The following is a 16,397-nucleotide window of genomic DNA, read 5'->3' as shown; positions in this document are numbered from 1 at the left end:
TTATTTATTTTTTTCTTTTGACCTGGGCAGGAAAGGAAATATTAATCAAGTTGACAAGAGCATCATCTTTTTACTTCTAGTCTTTCTACCTCTAACCAGACAGAAATAGGGCAGAACCCTTAGAGAAGTCAAGAAGATTAACATAAAATAGGGAAATGCAGATGTATCTAGATCAGAATCACGTAAGAACAAGGCCATGCCTGTCATCACATAATGATATTTACAACACAGCACTGTCAATATGTGATGTTGTAAAAACAGTGCCACATGGTAAATATTGCAGAGGCCTATGAATAGAGTCCCTCTGAAAGCATATGACTATGACCCAGTTCATAAGGAAATCATTTTTAGGACAGAGAAGCAGCAACTTTTCAGACCAAATAGAAAAATAATGGGAAGTGTTCAACTCTGAGCCATAATATCAATTGAACCACTGTTTTAACCCTGTCCTTAAATAGGCAAAATATCTCAGTTTAACTTGACATTCCAAATTTTTAATCTTGCCTTGAATTTCAGATGATCTATGTGGAAAGATAGGATATAGGAAAAGTTTTCAGTCTGTCTATACAGTTAAACAGCTACTATATTTCAGTAGATATTTCCTCATTCAGTAAATATTAAAGAATTGGAGAGCATCTGTATTATCTACTTAATATAGTTTCTTTTTCAAAGATTAATTTTCTTGTTTAGATAAAAGATGTAGGGCATGAACAGAACAGTTTCACTGGGAAGTTTACCTTGCTAAAAAGACAGGAGCTATTACATTCTATCTTGTCAATGATCCATGGATAATGGGTCACCAGGGGATTTAAGAACTGTATCTTTCAGTTCTTGCCAGGGAGGTATATCAGTGTGCATTGATGTGAACCATAATATGACACACCTTGAAGAATCTTCAAAACCCTCAGGCACTCTCTCAGCTGCTGTCATCAAGATATGTGACTAAAGGCTGTCAGTTAAAGATGGTGTCTTACAAATAACTTCAGGAACAAAATGCTTTTTCCTATTTCTCCATATTAAATTATAATGAAAGAATTAATCCTCAGGTTTAAAAATCCTTAGAGTTTTCTCCCCCCCACTATCTTAGAAGAATACATTTTTGTGCTGATATGGAAAAATAGACGGAATATAGATTGTTTTTACTGTTAAATGTGTCTGGGTTGGGGGGAACAGGTTGCAAAACAACAATGTGATCATATTTGTGTTGTATATTTTTAAGTATGTTCTTACATTTGTATATCCACTGCAAAATGTCTAGAAAAACATACCAAAAATATTAATAATGGTTACCTTTGGGGAATGGAATTAACAGCATCATTACTGAAGGAAGGAGAGATAAGAGATTTTGCTTCCCTGATGGCTCAGATGGTAAAGAATCTGCCTGCAGTGCGGGAGACCTGGCTTAGATCCCTAAGCTGGGAAGATCCCCTGGAGGAGGGCATGGCAGTCCACTCCAGTATTCTTGCTTGGAGAATCCCCATGGACAGAGGAGCCTGGCGGGCTACAGTCCACTTGGTGGCAAAGTATCAGACGTGACTGAGCAACTAAGCACGCACACACATATTATTTGAATTTTTTTTTATAATAAGCATGACTTTTGTCTCTAAAAAATAATTTTAAGATACATTTATTTTTCGATTTAAAAACATTACTTTCAATGGATAGTCTTCTAAAGAGTCTCTAAAAGTTCAAAAGATTTAGAAAAACAAATGATACAACATTTTCAAGTAGAACTTAATTTGTAAATCCACATTTATTTTTACTGAATTAATGAAATATTTTATGGGAGTGAAGTAAAGGAATTTCTTAATATTTTCTAGCTATTGTGAAGTCAACAATAGTTACTTAACAATGTGTTTATGCTTACCCCAATGAGAACCATTCATCCCACAAGCTAGAGAAGACCTTATTATACAGAGTAAATTCTCATTTTATAGGTGAGAAACTGAGTCTCAGAGAGGTTAAATGTCTGTAAACAGTTCCAGAGCTTAAAAAAAATTAAATATTCTGACTACATGTCCATGACTCTTTCCATCACAAAATTGCCTCCTACACTGAAATATTACTGTAATGATAATATAAATAACAACAACAAAAAAAAAAGAAAAACAATGTGATTTAGCTCTGATCTTAAACCAGCATACATCCACACCTCACTACCTAAAGCATCACTCATAGCAAATTAATGTTCTTCATACAGAAGCCGCAGTAACAGGTCATCTGGTTACAGTATTTAAAAAGAATTATTTTTACTTCTCTGTGATTTTCTCATCTTAATTATCACACTCTCTTTTTTCTCCTTCCTCTTTAAATTAGTGGCTGGATTAAGCAAACAAAGAAGGGCAAAGAAATAAAACATGGAAGCCAAACATACCTATTAATGTAAAAAAGGAAAAATCAAGTTTGGGGACAGCAGCAATAGAAAAGTAGTTGAAGAGACCATGGTAGAGTAGTAAGAATCAAGGCAGAGAAAAATATGACAACTTCAAGGACAGTGAGTTTTTATTTTTTAATGAGCTGAGATTTGTTTTATATTTATTATGGTAGGCAGATAGTAAATGGCTGATGGATAAGATAAAGGGGATGTTGATGTCAAGGCTAATGCAGTTCTCAGTTTCTAATAGACATAAGAACTACCTGAAGTGTTTTTTTTGTGTGGAGTCCTGAGTCTTTATCACCAGGAATTCCAACTCACCCCTTGAATAAGGGAGGGCCTGGTGGCTCAGAATGTAGAGAATCTGCCGGCAATGCAGGAGATCTGGGTTCGATCCCTGGGTCAGGAAGATTCCCCTGAAGAAGGGAATGGCTGCCCACTCCAGTATTCTTCCCTGGAGAATTCCATGGACAGAGGAGTTTGGCAGGGTACAGTCCATGGGGGCACAAAGAGTGGGACACGACTGAGTGACTAGCACCAGAAATAAGTATCCTGGATAAGTCCACACCCGGGGGAATACTGAACTGGAATTACTGGAACTCTTAAAAGGTAGAAAGCAAAGAATCAGGGTACAGAAATCTAGAGAAGAGAAAAGATAGGAAAGAGATATTTGAATAGAAATCAAGGAAGAAAGAAAAGGAAAGTAAAAGATGTAACTAAATTAAAGGAATGATTTAGAAGAAGCATGAAGGTGGGTGTGACTAATCAGAAGCAATAAAGCAAGATGAAAACTAAAAATATTGAGGAAATGAAGGCTTTATCTTCATTTATTATTTATTTATTATTTAACATTTATTATTTTTCTCCTTTATAGCAATAATACATATTTATTGTGGAAGAGTTGAAATATAAGAAAAGAAGAAAAATGGACTCTTAGTTTGTTAGCTGCAAATAGCTCCTGTTAACATTTCTGTGTATCTTCTGATAGTCTTTTGTTTCTGCTGAGTTTCTGGAAGGTTTTGTTTGGTTATATGGTTTACCCCACTATCCAGAAGTAGAGCCTCCCAAGAAACCTTTCATAAGAAATGGTGTACACCAAAGAAGCGATTATCTTAACACACATCTTGCTAATGGATACACAGAATAAATTGAGATAAAGCCCAGATGCTCAGAGACACAGTTCAAAGCTATGGAGGCTTGATGGTGAGATGCCGAGTCTAGTTCTCAGAGAAGAACCTTGTCGGTGCCATACTCCCTGCTTAGCGTGTGGCACTGTCTCTATAATAGCTCCTGCAAAACAAATGCTAAATGCTACTTTCACCTTTTTATGTAAAAGCGAAAATCCTCTTGGTATTTCTCTAGTTAGTGAAAACAGATACTGATGTCTTTGGGAAAAATAAAATGGAGTAAAGTAAAAGCAGGGGATATCTGTATATGTCATTAAATATCCTGCTTTTATTACATAAGCATCTCCTAACATAAGGTTATTAATGGAAACTTCATTTTTAGCATCTGCTTAATATTCACAATAGTCAGTTCTCCTTTCTTCCTTACTGACAGAACTTAGGTTTTTCAGGCAGTCAAGATCTTTAGGGAAGGCTGGTTCCATTTGGTGGGCAGAATGTGAATTTTATTTGGTCTAAGTCAATCAGGGTGTAATTCTATTCTCCTTGGTAGTGGTTGCCTGAGGAAGGAACAAGTGACCTAATTCCAGCCAATAAAATATGAGAGCAGGTATAGAGGTTGGATTTCTAGGAGAGATTCTTAGTTCTTAAAAAGTGATAACAAGGAAAAGGTAACCCCCTTTTCTGCCTATGGAATGTGTATGAGAAGGAAACACTGGAGCTGGGAGTTGGAGCTACTGCAGCCATGGTGTGGCCATGAAGGGAGCCAGCTACACATTGAAGATGGAAGAAGAGGGAAGTAGAAAGAACTGGGCTCTGGAAAATCTTGTCACTCCAATTAATCACACATCCTTGGGCCCTACCTTGAGACTTCTTGTTAGGTCAGAAAATAAATCCCCTATATTTTAAGCCCCTTTAAGTCGGTTTTCTGTTTCTTGCAATAGAAAGCATCCTAACAGATATAGCATGATAATTTCCTAAAAAGTTTCCTCTTTAGGCTACTTGTGTTACTTACAATTTTTCACTATCAGTTTTTTCAAAGAGAAAAAAGTTACATAGCTTAGATAGTAATTTGTGTTGGAGGGGGTGGGAAACAAGCAATAAAGAAAAGAAACAGGAATGAACTTGAAATCTCTCAGGTCATCAAAGCTGAATCATTCTGAATCTCCACTCCCTTTATTGCTCATTGCTGTCAGCAGCGGTGGTTATCAGTGGCAAGTTACATTTCAGAAGGAAAAATTGGGAAATACAATCTCAACATAACATGCTATTAAGGTGAACAGAAATACTCCTCTGAAATAGAAAAGCTATTCCTGTTTGTAGTGTTACATGGCTGTATGAACTTTTTCTCTTTATTATAATAAAATTACTTGGTCATAAGAAAGGCAACCTGTTATGCTGTGGTAATTCCCTTCTCATGTTAAAATTTACTGTAGGTTCTACACTGTTTAATCTAAACGCATCTAGTCTCTCCCATTGACAATATTCAAAACCTAATGTTTCCCAAGGGCCTTCCAGGGGTTGGCTGGGCCTTCCAGGGGTTGGCTGTACCTCCAGAATCAAAACTGGGGCAAGAGTCCCCGACTGAAATGATTTAAGTGAAGAAGTTCAGATGTCAATGCTAATATCTGACAAATGAACAGTAGAAGAAACCTCCAGTAACTGCCTCTGGTTTCATCACCAGTAGTGGTTGGGCCCATTTATAACTTGAGAATTTAAATTTGTTTACTTCTTAAATATTTAGCTGTCTTAGAGTCAAATTTTGGAAAGTTTCCTCATGTAAGAAAGGATATGCCTGTGCAAAGTAACAATTTTAATCACTGCATTTATCAAGCACTAGTAATAAATACAATGACTTATATTTCTATATTAGCAACAATAACACATTCAGAATATAACAACTGATTACAATGGAATTCATTTATAGAACTTATATTTAAAATCCCACACACAGATTACAAAATGAGACTAAAGTCACAACTAAATACTTCACTGTTGTTTGTAAAGTTCTTCAGCACTGTGGTTATGACTCGTGACATTTCCCACTCCTGGCCAGAGGCCAGGAGTATTGATTCATAAGTTGACTATGGTAGAGGGTGTAAGGAACACAGGCTAATCTAAAACTCAAATAATGACTCTTTTCCAAACCAAAAAAATACCCAGCAAATCAATTTCATAAGCTATCACTTCCCCTATGAGGTCTCATAAGTTTGTCTCATGCAAGAATCATTTCCTGCTTACGGTGACGTGCAAAGAAGAAGAAAACAAAACTCCGAATGCAGGGAGGAACCCACTGTTCAAAAGTTCACCTGTCATCATCCAGAATGTGAAAAGAGTCTACACTGAGGCTATTCCCTTCTGAATCTAGATGGATGCTGGATGTAAGAGTCCAGATTGAGGAGAACCATTAATTTAAGCCCTATTATAGATTTTTAAAAATTATCTAAGTAGTCTAGATTCCAAAAATGAGGACTTCTCTGGTGGTCCAGTGGTTGAGAATCCACCTGCCAATTCAGGGGACACAGGTTCAATCCCTGATCTGGGAAGATCCCACATGCCATGGAACAACTAAGCCCGTATACCATGACTACTGAGTCTGTGCTCTAGGGCCCACACACCACAACCACTGAAGGCCCTCTGTCCGAGAGCTTGTGCTCGGCAACAAGAGAAGCCACTGCAGTGAGTGGCCTGAGCACCACAGTGGAAGCGCATCCCCTACTCTCCCCAACTATGGAAAAGATCACAGCAGTAAAGACCCAGCACGGACATAAACAAATAAATAAATCTTAAAAAAAAGGATTCCAAAAACGAGCTGCTAGATATAGAAGGGCAGAAACTGATCAAAAAAGTCATTGGAAACTATTAATAGCATAGGGCTTGGCACAGGAAAAGCACATAAGGAACTTTTGTTAAGGAAGTGACTGCATAAATACATTTTAAATGAATTTACCTGAATTTTGATAGTGTGTATATGGAAAGGGAAATTGCTTTCTCCATCTTCTCTATTTTTCCTCATTCACTATTGATTCCCACCTCCCTCCCTCCTTTTTTTTTCAATAAAAATAAATGGAGAGGAAGAGTATTCTGGTTGCACCTGTCTGTATTTCCCTGTGACAGGGACTTCAAGGATATGCCTGAGCTTGGAAACGAGCAAGGGTCAACCTCTGATAATTCGACTGAACCCTGTGCTGTGGAACGGTGCTGCTGGGAGTCAGTTGGGGTGGGTGCGGCAGCAAGACTGACTACATGGAAAAAGCCTGCTGGATTAGGGGAGCTCCAGGGACAGTCAATGTGTAACCCTGCCCTGAAGTATTCAAATCTTCTGTGCCAAGGTGGGCAGGATCTTGAGGGAGTAGGGGTAGGGAGGTCACCGAGTTAATTCTGTACAAACAAAAGAAGACAAACAGTTTCATTCCTCCGAATACCACACACACATGCATCCCCTCACTCCATCCCCGCCCCCTCTCCTCCGCAACGCCCTTTGGGCCCATCCCTTGTTGAGAAACGCATTTGTGTGAGCATTAGACACACAGGCTTAGCGAGTGGACATTTTGTGGGAGAGAACTCATCTCCCATAAGAAGAAGAAAGGACTTCTGACCAGCACCCGTGCAAAGTGAACCGTGAGTCAGGAACACTTTTTGAGACTTCCTTATAAGTTGTTTTGAACAAGGCATAGGTGAGAAATTTTGAGTCTGGTCCTCAAATCCCTACCCCTTAGGATTCTAAGGTAGAAACTTAGGGCATTTTGCCTGGTATCTCCCTGAAGATGAAACATGCCATGCCCACACAAATACACAAATGGAAAAAAAAAAAAAAATCTGAGGATACTTAATTCACCCTGTTGCTCAGTATTCAAGTTTGTGAGGATAGGGCCACTGGGCCCAGGTTCCTCTGATAGTCCCTCTTTAGGTGCAATTATGTCCCTTTAGGTCTCTGCAGTAGTACTACCGTTTGTCTGTATCCAAAGCCTTGCACTCAGGTCCTACAAGAGGTTGTCATATTCTTAGTGTCACACACTAGTGTCATATTCCCCAGGAACCATTTGGGAAAGAACTGAAGTGCCTCAGAAGGTGATTACATATTTGGCCTGAGCTCTATACACAGAATAACCTGTACTTCTGGCATCTTCCCAGGGACAAAAGGCCAACTAGTGATGGAAACCTTGCTAGTGACCTCAGTCAGTTTGCTTTGCAGATAAATCTGAACCTTCTAGAAGAAAAGATCTCCACTCTTGGGGAAAAAATAATTCTGTGCAAATATAGCTAAGTAGTTTCTCTTTTCTCGTCTTGTCCCCCATCTTCTGAAGCTTGTACCTGCCTGCATTCTTCTGTAGGAGGATCTGAGACTTCTCCCCCAAAGGCGGGGTAAAGTCTGTCTAAGAGCCAAATCATAGTGTTCAAAGTCTAATGGTAAGAGAAGTTGCCCATCATAAACCATTACAATAGGTCAAGGACTTCTAAAAGTGAAGTGGTGAGAAACTCCCTTCTTTTTCCTTATGCTTCTTCCCACCTTGTGCTTTCAAGTGGGTTCAGTTATTGGAATTGCTGGTTATTAACAGTGATAATTATACTTTTACTAAAGGAATAATACACAAGGAATCAGAATAAACAAAAAAAGGAGAAAAACCTCAGAGGTATCACTTTTAATATCTTCAAAAGCCAGAATGACAGCGCAGTTGACCAGTTCCAAAATGCCTAAAAGGGAAGCACTAAAAGGGAAGAGATGAAGGTTCCGTCAGAGGATTGTGAGAAGTCTTATTTAAAAAAAAACCTCGGGATAAAGAATGCCCTTCAATACGGAATATTTCAGAGACACACCACGCCTCCAGAATCCAGAGGAAAAACAGAAGTCAAATAGCAAGACACTTTTGCAGGAGTGTTGAAACAAACAAGAAAACATTTTTATTTTGAAAATACAGTCTTTAAAGATAAATTTGGCTTCCATTTCCCATACCTAGGTGCATCCAACAAGGTACAAAAACAGACAAAACAAAACAACGAAACAGAGACCCTCGACATTATGTACAGAGCTCTAAAATGAGCTGTGAATATCTACAAGAAACTAGCATATGCGCTTTGTGAAAGGATGTACTTGTGTGGCTTTCTACAGTTCTCAGTCCTGGGGAAGGAGAGTTAACCCCCTGAAGCTGCAGGTGTGGCTGCAGCCAGGGAAGAGCTGGGGTCAGTGAAGGGTTGGGGACGGGCCCCCTCGGGTGGGAGGCTGGAGAGGTGTCTGGGGAGGGGGGTGGCGGCGGCCCGGACAGATCCGGGGCTTCTCTAGAAGTCCTGCCGCGGGGTGTGAGTCAGGCTGTGCCGCCGCAGATCACAGTTTCGCCTGAACACTTTGCCGCACTGCTCGCAGCTGTAGGGCTTGATGTCTGTATGGGTGAGAAGGTGAGTTTTCAGATTACTTCTCTGATTAAAGGTTCTTCCACATGTGGGACATTTGTGTGGAGATTCCTGTTCAGATGTGAAGCAAGCAAAGGATTAATCCTTCACACCAACAATGCACCCTCCTCAACAGTCTCTGTCTTATAGGCATCACAAGCGTTAACAGAACACGCACACGACAACAAAGAGGGGACTTGCAGCAACAAAGCTGTGCTCCTAATCCTCCAATCAGGAAAACACAGGCAGGGGCACACACAGGGGCCTGATCACACTGATAACCGCCCACCGCTGTGGGCTTTGTGATTTACATTTCATCTCCATGTCATAGGCAGGAAAGGGGGGAAGGAAAAACTCTAATCCTCTCTTAAGGAACGACATTTCCCCGGGTAATAATGCCCCTCTTTGGTGCAAAATTAAACTATTCCTCAATGTTCTGAAAACTACAAATTATGAGGCTCCTGGGAGAGAGAGCGTATGGGATTTCACCATGCCTCCATTATCGAAATTACCTTTATTTCCTCCCAAACACGAAAGCTTTAAATGCAGGGCACATCAGGTGAAAAAAGAAATAAAATTCTAAAATTAGTATTTAGAACAATGAGAGTGGCCTCTTCTTTAAGAAAAACACATACATGTTTTATGTTAAATAAAATTAATTTCATGTATTAAAAAATCGAGTGTTGCCTTCTCTACCTAGAAAACTGATCTAAATAGAGCCTTTTATGAGAAAGAGCCTGCCATTGAACACCTTTTGTAGAGCAAAAATGATAAAACAGAACCAGTCACTGCTTTAAAACAAGAAAACAAACTTACCTGCATATGTAAAGTTTTGTGAACAGCTAGAGTTCTAGACTGACAAAATCCTTTCCCGCACTCCTGACATTTGAAGGGCTTCTCTTTGGAATGGATATACCTGAAAATCAACATAAGGTCTCATTGAAATGGCTTTACCACCACGGTGAGGAGTTTCTTTTGATAATTGCTTTAAATGAAGTCGCGAGGGGGGCGGGGGAAGAAAAAGGATTTCCATTATTTTTGTTTTTACATTTTTTATCCCCTGTATAATTCTGTTTATGGTTAACCTCAACTAACAGACTCTTCAGAACATTCACCGGACGCCAGCTTTATCTACACTTGATCGCCCTCTCTGGTGTATCCTGGAGCTTGAAGCCCTGCCGAATGAGCTCTTTCTGGCCTCTGCGGCTCTCTGAGATTTAAAGTGGTCAAATCAGGATGTAAGGCAAGGCTGAGTTTAGGGGGACCAATTTTAGCGAACCCCTTGGAAGCCGCGGAGGATCCCTACAGAAGTCCTACTTTGGGGTAACAGCAGCAAGTAGAGTCCAGGAAACAGATACTGTCATCCCCACTCCTGGGAAGCCCCCCCCCCATTCCCCCTCCCCGAGGAAAACACTGACATTATGGTATTTCTTCAATTGCCTTTGATTAATGCGGAGCTGAGAGTGTGGAGGGGATGTGGGGAGCTGTTCCTAAATTCTGTAATCTCAAGAACCCCGCAAATAAGTTTAAAAGAAAGGTTGCTACGGCAGGCTCTGGGGTGCACCTAGGGACCAGTCAGGGAAGGGAGGGAACCAAGCGGAGGTGGCCACCGTAGATTAACAGAAACGGTCTTAGGGCAGGTGGTACCTGGAGCACCAGAGAAGGTCTTCCAGGCTCCCGGGCTCTACCTGCCCCACCTCCTAAGGTCTACCTGGTGGAAACTGGAAAACCGCTCCCGGAACCAAGGGCAACCCAGCAGATTTTAATTACCAAAGGATGGGACGACCCTCCCTCATCCCAAACAAGACACTGCAGCAGGGGTCCCTGCTGAGGAAAAAGGTAAAGGTTGGGGGTTGGTTACAGCTGGATGGGAAGGGCTTTGGTGGGGAATATAGTCTAGTTCCAAGAGGATTTTAGTGACACTTGGAATGTCTATCAAAACTCGATATTCTGGATAAATTGTCCTCCCCTCCCCAGGCCACCCTCCTTCCCCACCTTACCTGTGATCCCGCAAGTGATCTTGCCTCCGGAAAGCCTTGTGGCAGATGTCACAAGTGTACGGCCTCTCGTCGGTGTGGGTCCTCTCGTGGATGAGCAGGTTGTAGGATTTGGTAAAGTGTCTGCCGCAAAACTTGCAGATAAACTCTTTTTTCGTTTTGGAGGGCAACCTCCCTCGGGAGGGCTTTCTGTCCGGAGTCAATTTACTGAGGCCGGAGATGGGGCTCCCCAAGCCCGGGCTCAGCTTGCTCAGATCTGCTATCTTAGGGGGATCCTCTTGCGTGGCGGCCACGGCCAAGTTGGCAAAGTCAAAACGGGGCCGTTCCTTGTGCAGGGCCGGGAGGACGTGGGCAATGGCTCCCTGCTTGGGGTGGAAGAGGTGGGTGGTAAAGGGCAGAGCCGGAAAGGAGAAGCGGGCATCCACAAGGCCCTGCGCCGCCGCCATCTCGGTGATGGTGGAGCGGGTGATTTCGTGCACGTTGGGGTACCCCAGAGTCCAGTGGTTCATGTGCATGGTCTGCACGGCGCTGAGACCGTACAGGCCCTGCAGGTGGTCCACCGCGGCAGGGAAGGTGTTCACGGCCTGCAGGAAGGAGTAATTGGTGAGCTGCAGCGACGGGTGGAGCGGAATGGGCGCCGGCAGGGCCTTGCTCCCCATTTTCCGGGATGTTGCAGGGCAGGGGTAGCCACCCCTTTTTTCCAGGACTCAGAGGAGGATGGGCGTGGGGCTCCGGCGAAAACCCAGACAACGGCACGCGAAGAGAGTCCTAAAGATGGCTGGGGGAGAGAGGGGAAAGTCGTGACTATTATCCAAGCCCGCTTGGTCTGTCCCTTGGCGCCGCGTGGGCTTCCACACCTTCCTTCTAAGACCCCCTCCCCACCCACCCCAAGGCCCCCCCAGAAGGAGGGGACCTTAGCGCGCCTGCCGGGCGAGTTGACACCAGGCTCAAGCTCAATCCCGAGGGCCAGGGTGTCAGGCGTGGTCGCCGGCGAGAGCGGGTGGCCCGTGGGAAGATCGGATTCCGGGCACGCGCGGACTCCAGGAGCCGGAGATCCGGGCCGGGGAGGAAGAAAGATGAGCGGGGGGGGGGGGGGGGGGTGCTCCAGGCGGCACGTAGCCCGGCCCACCCACCCACTACCCGGTGGGGCGAAGCTTGGTCATCCCTGACACCCCGCTGTTCCAGCGCCCGCCGGGCCCGGCCGAGCCTCGATCGCACCGAGCCTCCGAGGTCCCAGAAAACGGTGCGTCGTGGGTCGGACCCGGGCTTGAGGGCCCGGCTCGGCCGGAACGGCTCCTACCGCCGTGCCCGAGACCGCGGCCGGGCCGCCGTTCCTGCGCTTGCCCCGGACCGCGCCGGAGGGTGCGCAGCCCGGGGACGCTTTGCGCTCCTGGGCTGCCTGGCCCTCGGAGGGGCCGCCTTGCCCGGTGCTGACCTCAGAGGTTTTCTTTTTCCTTCCTCTGCCTTGGTCCCATTTATCAGCGGTGACGGGCCACAGGAAAGAAAAGTGACACCTCGGGGCCAGTGAGGCCTGGAATCGCCCCCTCCTCCTTCCCAGGGGCCGTCCCCTCCCACCCCCCACCAAGATCCCTTCCAGATGGTTCGGGCTCAGACAGGGAGGGTAGGGGGGGTGGCTGAGGCCAGAGCCCGTTCTCCCAGACCCAGCGCCCAGCTCTCTGGAGTACCCGAGCGCCTCTCGATCTGGCCCCCGGAGCGGCTCCTACACCCGGGAGGCCCCAGGAAAAGAGAAGACCGGGTTCCCTGGGGAGGAAAAGGCAAGGAGCAGCAGGGGAGCCGCTCTGCCAGCCCGACGGAAGCTTGTTTATCGGCCTGCAGTAGAGGGCGACGCTGCTTCTGCCCCTGGGAAGCCCGCCCGGGTCGTCGGCCTTGGGCCTAAACAGGGAGCACGCGCTTGCCTCTCCCTGCGCCCCCAATGGCAACGCGGAGGTCTGGTTTCAGACCCCGTTTCCCGCGGCGCCTCACCTGCTTTCAGGGCAGGCCCACTTTCTCCCACCGCCAGCCCCCTTTTTAGCAGCCAGGGGTGCCAGCTCGGCGGCCCGGCACCAGCCTCTGAAGGCGGCTCCCCAGGTGCGGGCGTCACAAGCTAAGCGCTTTCCCTGGAGAGGTGCAGACAGGCCAGTCTGAGCCATCAAGCTTTACGCCCGGCTTTTGAACCCAGCAGGAAGATGGGAGAGTCTGTTCAGACTTCATTGCGCCCTAGCCCTTTCTGCGCCTAAACGTCCTTCTCTAGTGTTGGAGAAGAGTTGCCTGTGGCTCTTTCTGAGGGCAGGCTTAGAGGGGTGCGCTAATGACACAGCGCTCCGGCCAGGCAGAATCTGGCGGCCTCCACGAGGGCCCACACCTTCCCTCCCTCCTCCTCTGTTTGAAACGACTGGGAGACAGCGATTTATTAACGAACCGCTTCTGCCTGGTGGTATGCGGTCTGGGAGTTGAGGTCGGGAGTTAATGAGAGGTGTGTAACAGTCAGGGGGTCTCAGTCAGACCGTTCAACCGAAACTGTAAACCTCCATTAGTAATAAACTTTCCCACCACAAATCACAATTCATTTTTCTTCAGTGGCAACCTCAAGCCCTCTCCTAGAGAGGTAGGGGGTAAAAAAGGATTCTACTAACATCTCTGGTAATCTATCTGATTGTTTTCCTCTTGCATTAAAAATAAGTTACACCTTTATTTCCTTCCTTTTGCATAAGGAGGATTTTCTAGAGATTCAAAATATTATTTTTCCCCTAGTATTAAAAAATGGCCTCCCCACATAGAGAGGAAACCCAAATTATTATTTGGGTGTATTCCCAGACTGGATTTCTTAGAAATAAATACAGGAGGCAAAGTGCAATTCCCACCACATTCTCCTGGTAAGTATGTGCATGTGTGTGGGGTGTGTTGTCGACTGAAGGAATAGCATGACTTGTGAGTTTGATTCCAAATGCATAAAGTGAACTCTGCCATAAAGGTTACATGTTAATTCTGCCAGCAGAAACTTGAGAGCCATCTTCCTTCCCTTTTCACTGAATGGTTTATAACCCAAATTATTGCCTCTGTTATAATTCAGCTTCATGGTGGCACAAAAGCGCTGTTTCATAGTATGTGTTCGTTTTGATTTGCAGGACAAATAGTTTCTTCATAGAAGACAAAAAGCAAGTCCTTCACAAACAGAACCACCCTAAATATTCATTAAACATTTTTCGCATAATTAGGGAGTTCAGGTTTTCACTCTCCTGCTGAGTAGTTGGAAATATATGTCAAAAGATACTTTAAGTCAATGCAGAGATCTAAAGTACTTTCGTTTTTGTCTAGAGCTGAGCATGTAGTTCTCACACTCAGTTTCAAGCAGTAACAGCCATCATCTGCTGTCACTTCTTCACCACCCCGTTCCGGAACATTGGTTACTTTTAATTTTGCAAGGAAAGAAACTTAAACCAACGAAAAGACATAAATATTACAGTGGATTGAGGCTTGTTTTCTTTCATCGGTCTTCTTCACAAGAATTTCCAGACATGTACAGAAGTTTTGTAAAATGTAGCTCACTGGCTGTCAACAAGTGAGAGGTGCACATACTAATTGCAGTGCAGTGAAGCCTTCAAAACACTGGAGGGGAAAAAATCGTCATTCGATAAGGAGTCTCGCTCTTTGGTAATGTGTTATTACACTGAATTATCTAAAAATAATATACAGTCAGGGGTCATCTGCTAAAACCTGTGGGTTGGTGTCTGAGAGAAATGACTGATGGCTCCATAGGCTCGCTGAATTTCAGCCCAAGCCACAATAGAATTTTACGTTAATCAGAGAGCTATACTCCAAGTAGATTTAAGAGATCATTTTAAAAAAAAAAAAAGAAAAGAAAAATGGCCAGACTGGGTCAGGTGAACAGAGAGAAACCACCGCGAAGTTCCTGCCCCTTCGCTGCGCCTCTGCCTTCCCAAGGAGTTAATTAAATTAAGATGCCTTCCGCATAATCTGGGTTCTGTTTCTCTCTGCTCCCTCGCTCCCCCTGCATGAGTAATTTTCTTGTTCTGCTCGGGACTGCAGTTTGTTTAGCAGAGAAAGTAGCTGTCTGCACCGTTTGGCTCCGGGAAACTCCAGCCCTCTTTTGTTCCCCTGCTAACAGGTAGGCAGACAGAGCCAGCGCACCCTCCACAAACACCTTTTTCTCCCTCCTCATTCTACAGATGAAACACCTTTCTCCGTTGCTATTTCTCGAGAATCCCAGCGTTTAAACCCCAGGGGGATTTGCCTTCTGCCCGCCTCCGCCAGGACTGGAGGGTGGGAAGAAAATCAAAAGGCCGGCACAAGGTTGGAGAATTATCTAGGACTGAACTATTACTTTTCTGCTGAAACGCGCTGGCTCGGCAGGCACCGTGTGTCTCGGCCCGTCCGCACTGCCGCGGCTGCCGCGGGACGGCTGCCCCCTGGTCTGGAATACTATGGCAGGGTAAGGGGGGGAAAAAAGGGAGGTGAGTGTTGTGGGGTTTTATCTCAAAGTATGTAGATAAGCTTTTAGAAGAAGCTTTGCTGAGGGCTTCGATTCAGTGTTGCAAAACAAAACTAAAAACAGTATGCGAAAGCGCGTGTTGTTGCGTGTTATCTGGGAGTGGCGAGCCTAGGATCCCATATAGTGAAAAATACAATGCCCCAGGAACGCATCCATGTGATTTCTTTTACCCGAGTTCGGAACTTGTGGCACGCCGGACCGAGACTCGGAGCGCCCCGGCTCCAGCCTGCTTTCCTTAGGGCGGCTGCAGTCCCCTTCCCATAGTGGACACTTACCTCCAGCAGAAAGGTCCGCCTGGGCAGCGCCACTCAGACCTAGTCCAGGCAGTGAGGCGCACAGCTTGGAAAGGTCATTGGTTCCACGCCGGCCAAACTGCTTTTTCTGCGCGGAGTCCCGGGAGCAGCGGACATGATCTGGAGGACGACGGGCAGCCAAACCGAGAGCGGATCCTCGTCTTCGTCTGTTGACTTAGAATGTGCAAGGACCCGGGGATGGTAGAAGCCCGCCCTCAGCGCTCGCCTGGAACCTCGCGCCCCTGCGAACCTCTCGCCGCCGACTCCGGGTAAGGTCGGAGCCTGCAGCCTCGCAGGGCCATCACCCTCCAGCAGCAGCGAGCACGCCGAGCTCTGTCCCCGCCCGCGTCCCTCCCCAGGCTGCCCGCGGCCGGCAGACTCCAGCTTTAGTAGCGGCCCCGCCTCCCCTTCGGGCGGGCGTCCCGCCGCCGCGCGGGGCCCCCTGCGCCCAGGCTCCGCCTCCGCGCCCGGCGCCCGCTAATGGTCCACTCTGTTTACTTGTGTTTGGATAGCAACTGAGTCTTAAAGGCACAGGTTTGCTCGAGGTTCCCCTGTTACAGAAGCAGAGCCGAGGCGACGCTATTCAAAACTCACACACAAACACAACGCCCGGCCCCTTCCTTCTCGGTGCCACTTTTCCTTATAATGTTAGAAGCTGCACAATTGGCTTTCTGCCTTCCGAAGACCCCCGCCGAGAAACCCAAAGGGCGT

General features: G+C 45.6%; 1 protein-coding gene across 3 annotated transcripts; it reads right to left on the bottom strand.

The window, feature by feature from the left end:
* Positions 1-8,364: 8,364 nt before the first annotated feature.
* Positions 8,365-16,078, bottom strand: OSR2 (odd-skipped related transciption factor 2). Of its 3 annotated transcripts, none has more exons than XM_006048777.4 (4): positions 15,669-16,078; positions 10,887-11,661; positions 9,703-9,802; positions 8,365-8,958 (listed from the first exon to the last, which is right to left on the bottom strand). In XM_006048777.4, exons 2-4 carry the CDS (start codon positions 11,540-11,542, stop codon positions 8,776-8,778), a joined length of 939 nt encoding a protein of 312 aa, XP_006048839.1. In that variant the 5' UTR covers positions 11,543-11,661; positions 15,669-16,078; the 3' UTR covers positions 8,365-8,775. The 3 variants fall into 3 exon arrangements, with proteins under 3 accessions (XP_006048839.1, XP_006048840.1, XP_044784494.1); XM_006048778.4 differs by having other exon boundaries at positions 8,365-8,876; positions 15,669-16,071; XM_044928559.2 differs by lacking the exon at positions 15,669-16,078 and adding an exon at positions 11,797-11,953.
* Between the last annotated feature and the right edge of the window lie 319 nt (positions 16,079-16,397).

The sequence above is a fragment of the Bubalus bubalis genome, chromosome 15 (assembly GCF_019923935.1).
Source record: "Bubalus bubalis isolate 160015118507 breed Murrah chromosome 15, NDDB_SH_1, whole genome shotgun sequence".
NCBI lineage: Eukaryota > Metazoa > Chordata > Mammalia > Artiodactyla > Bovidae > Bubalus > Bubalus bubalis.
This window is presented reverse-complemented; position numbering and strand designations above follow the sequence as displayed.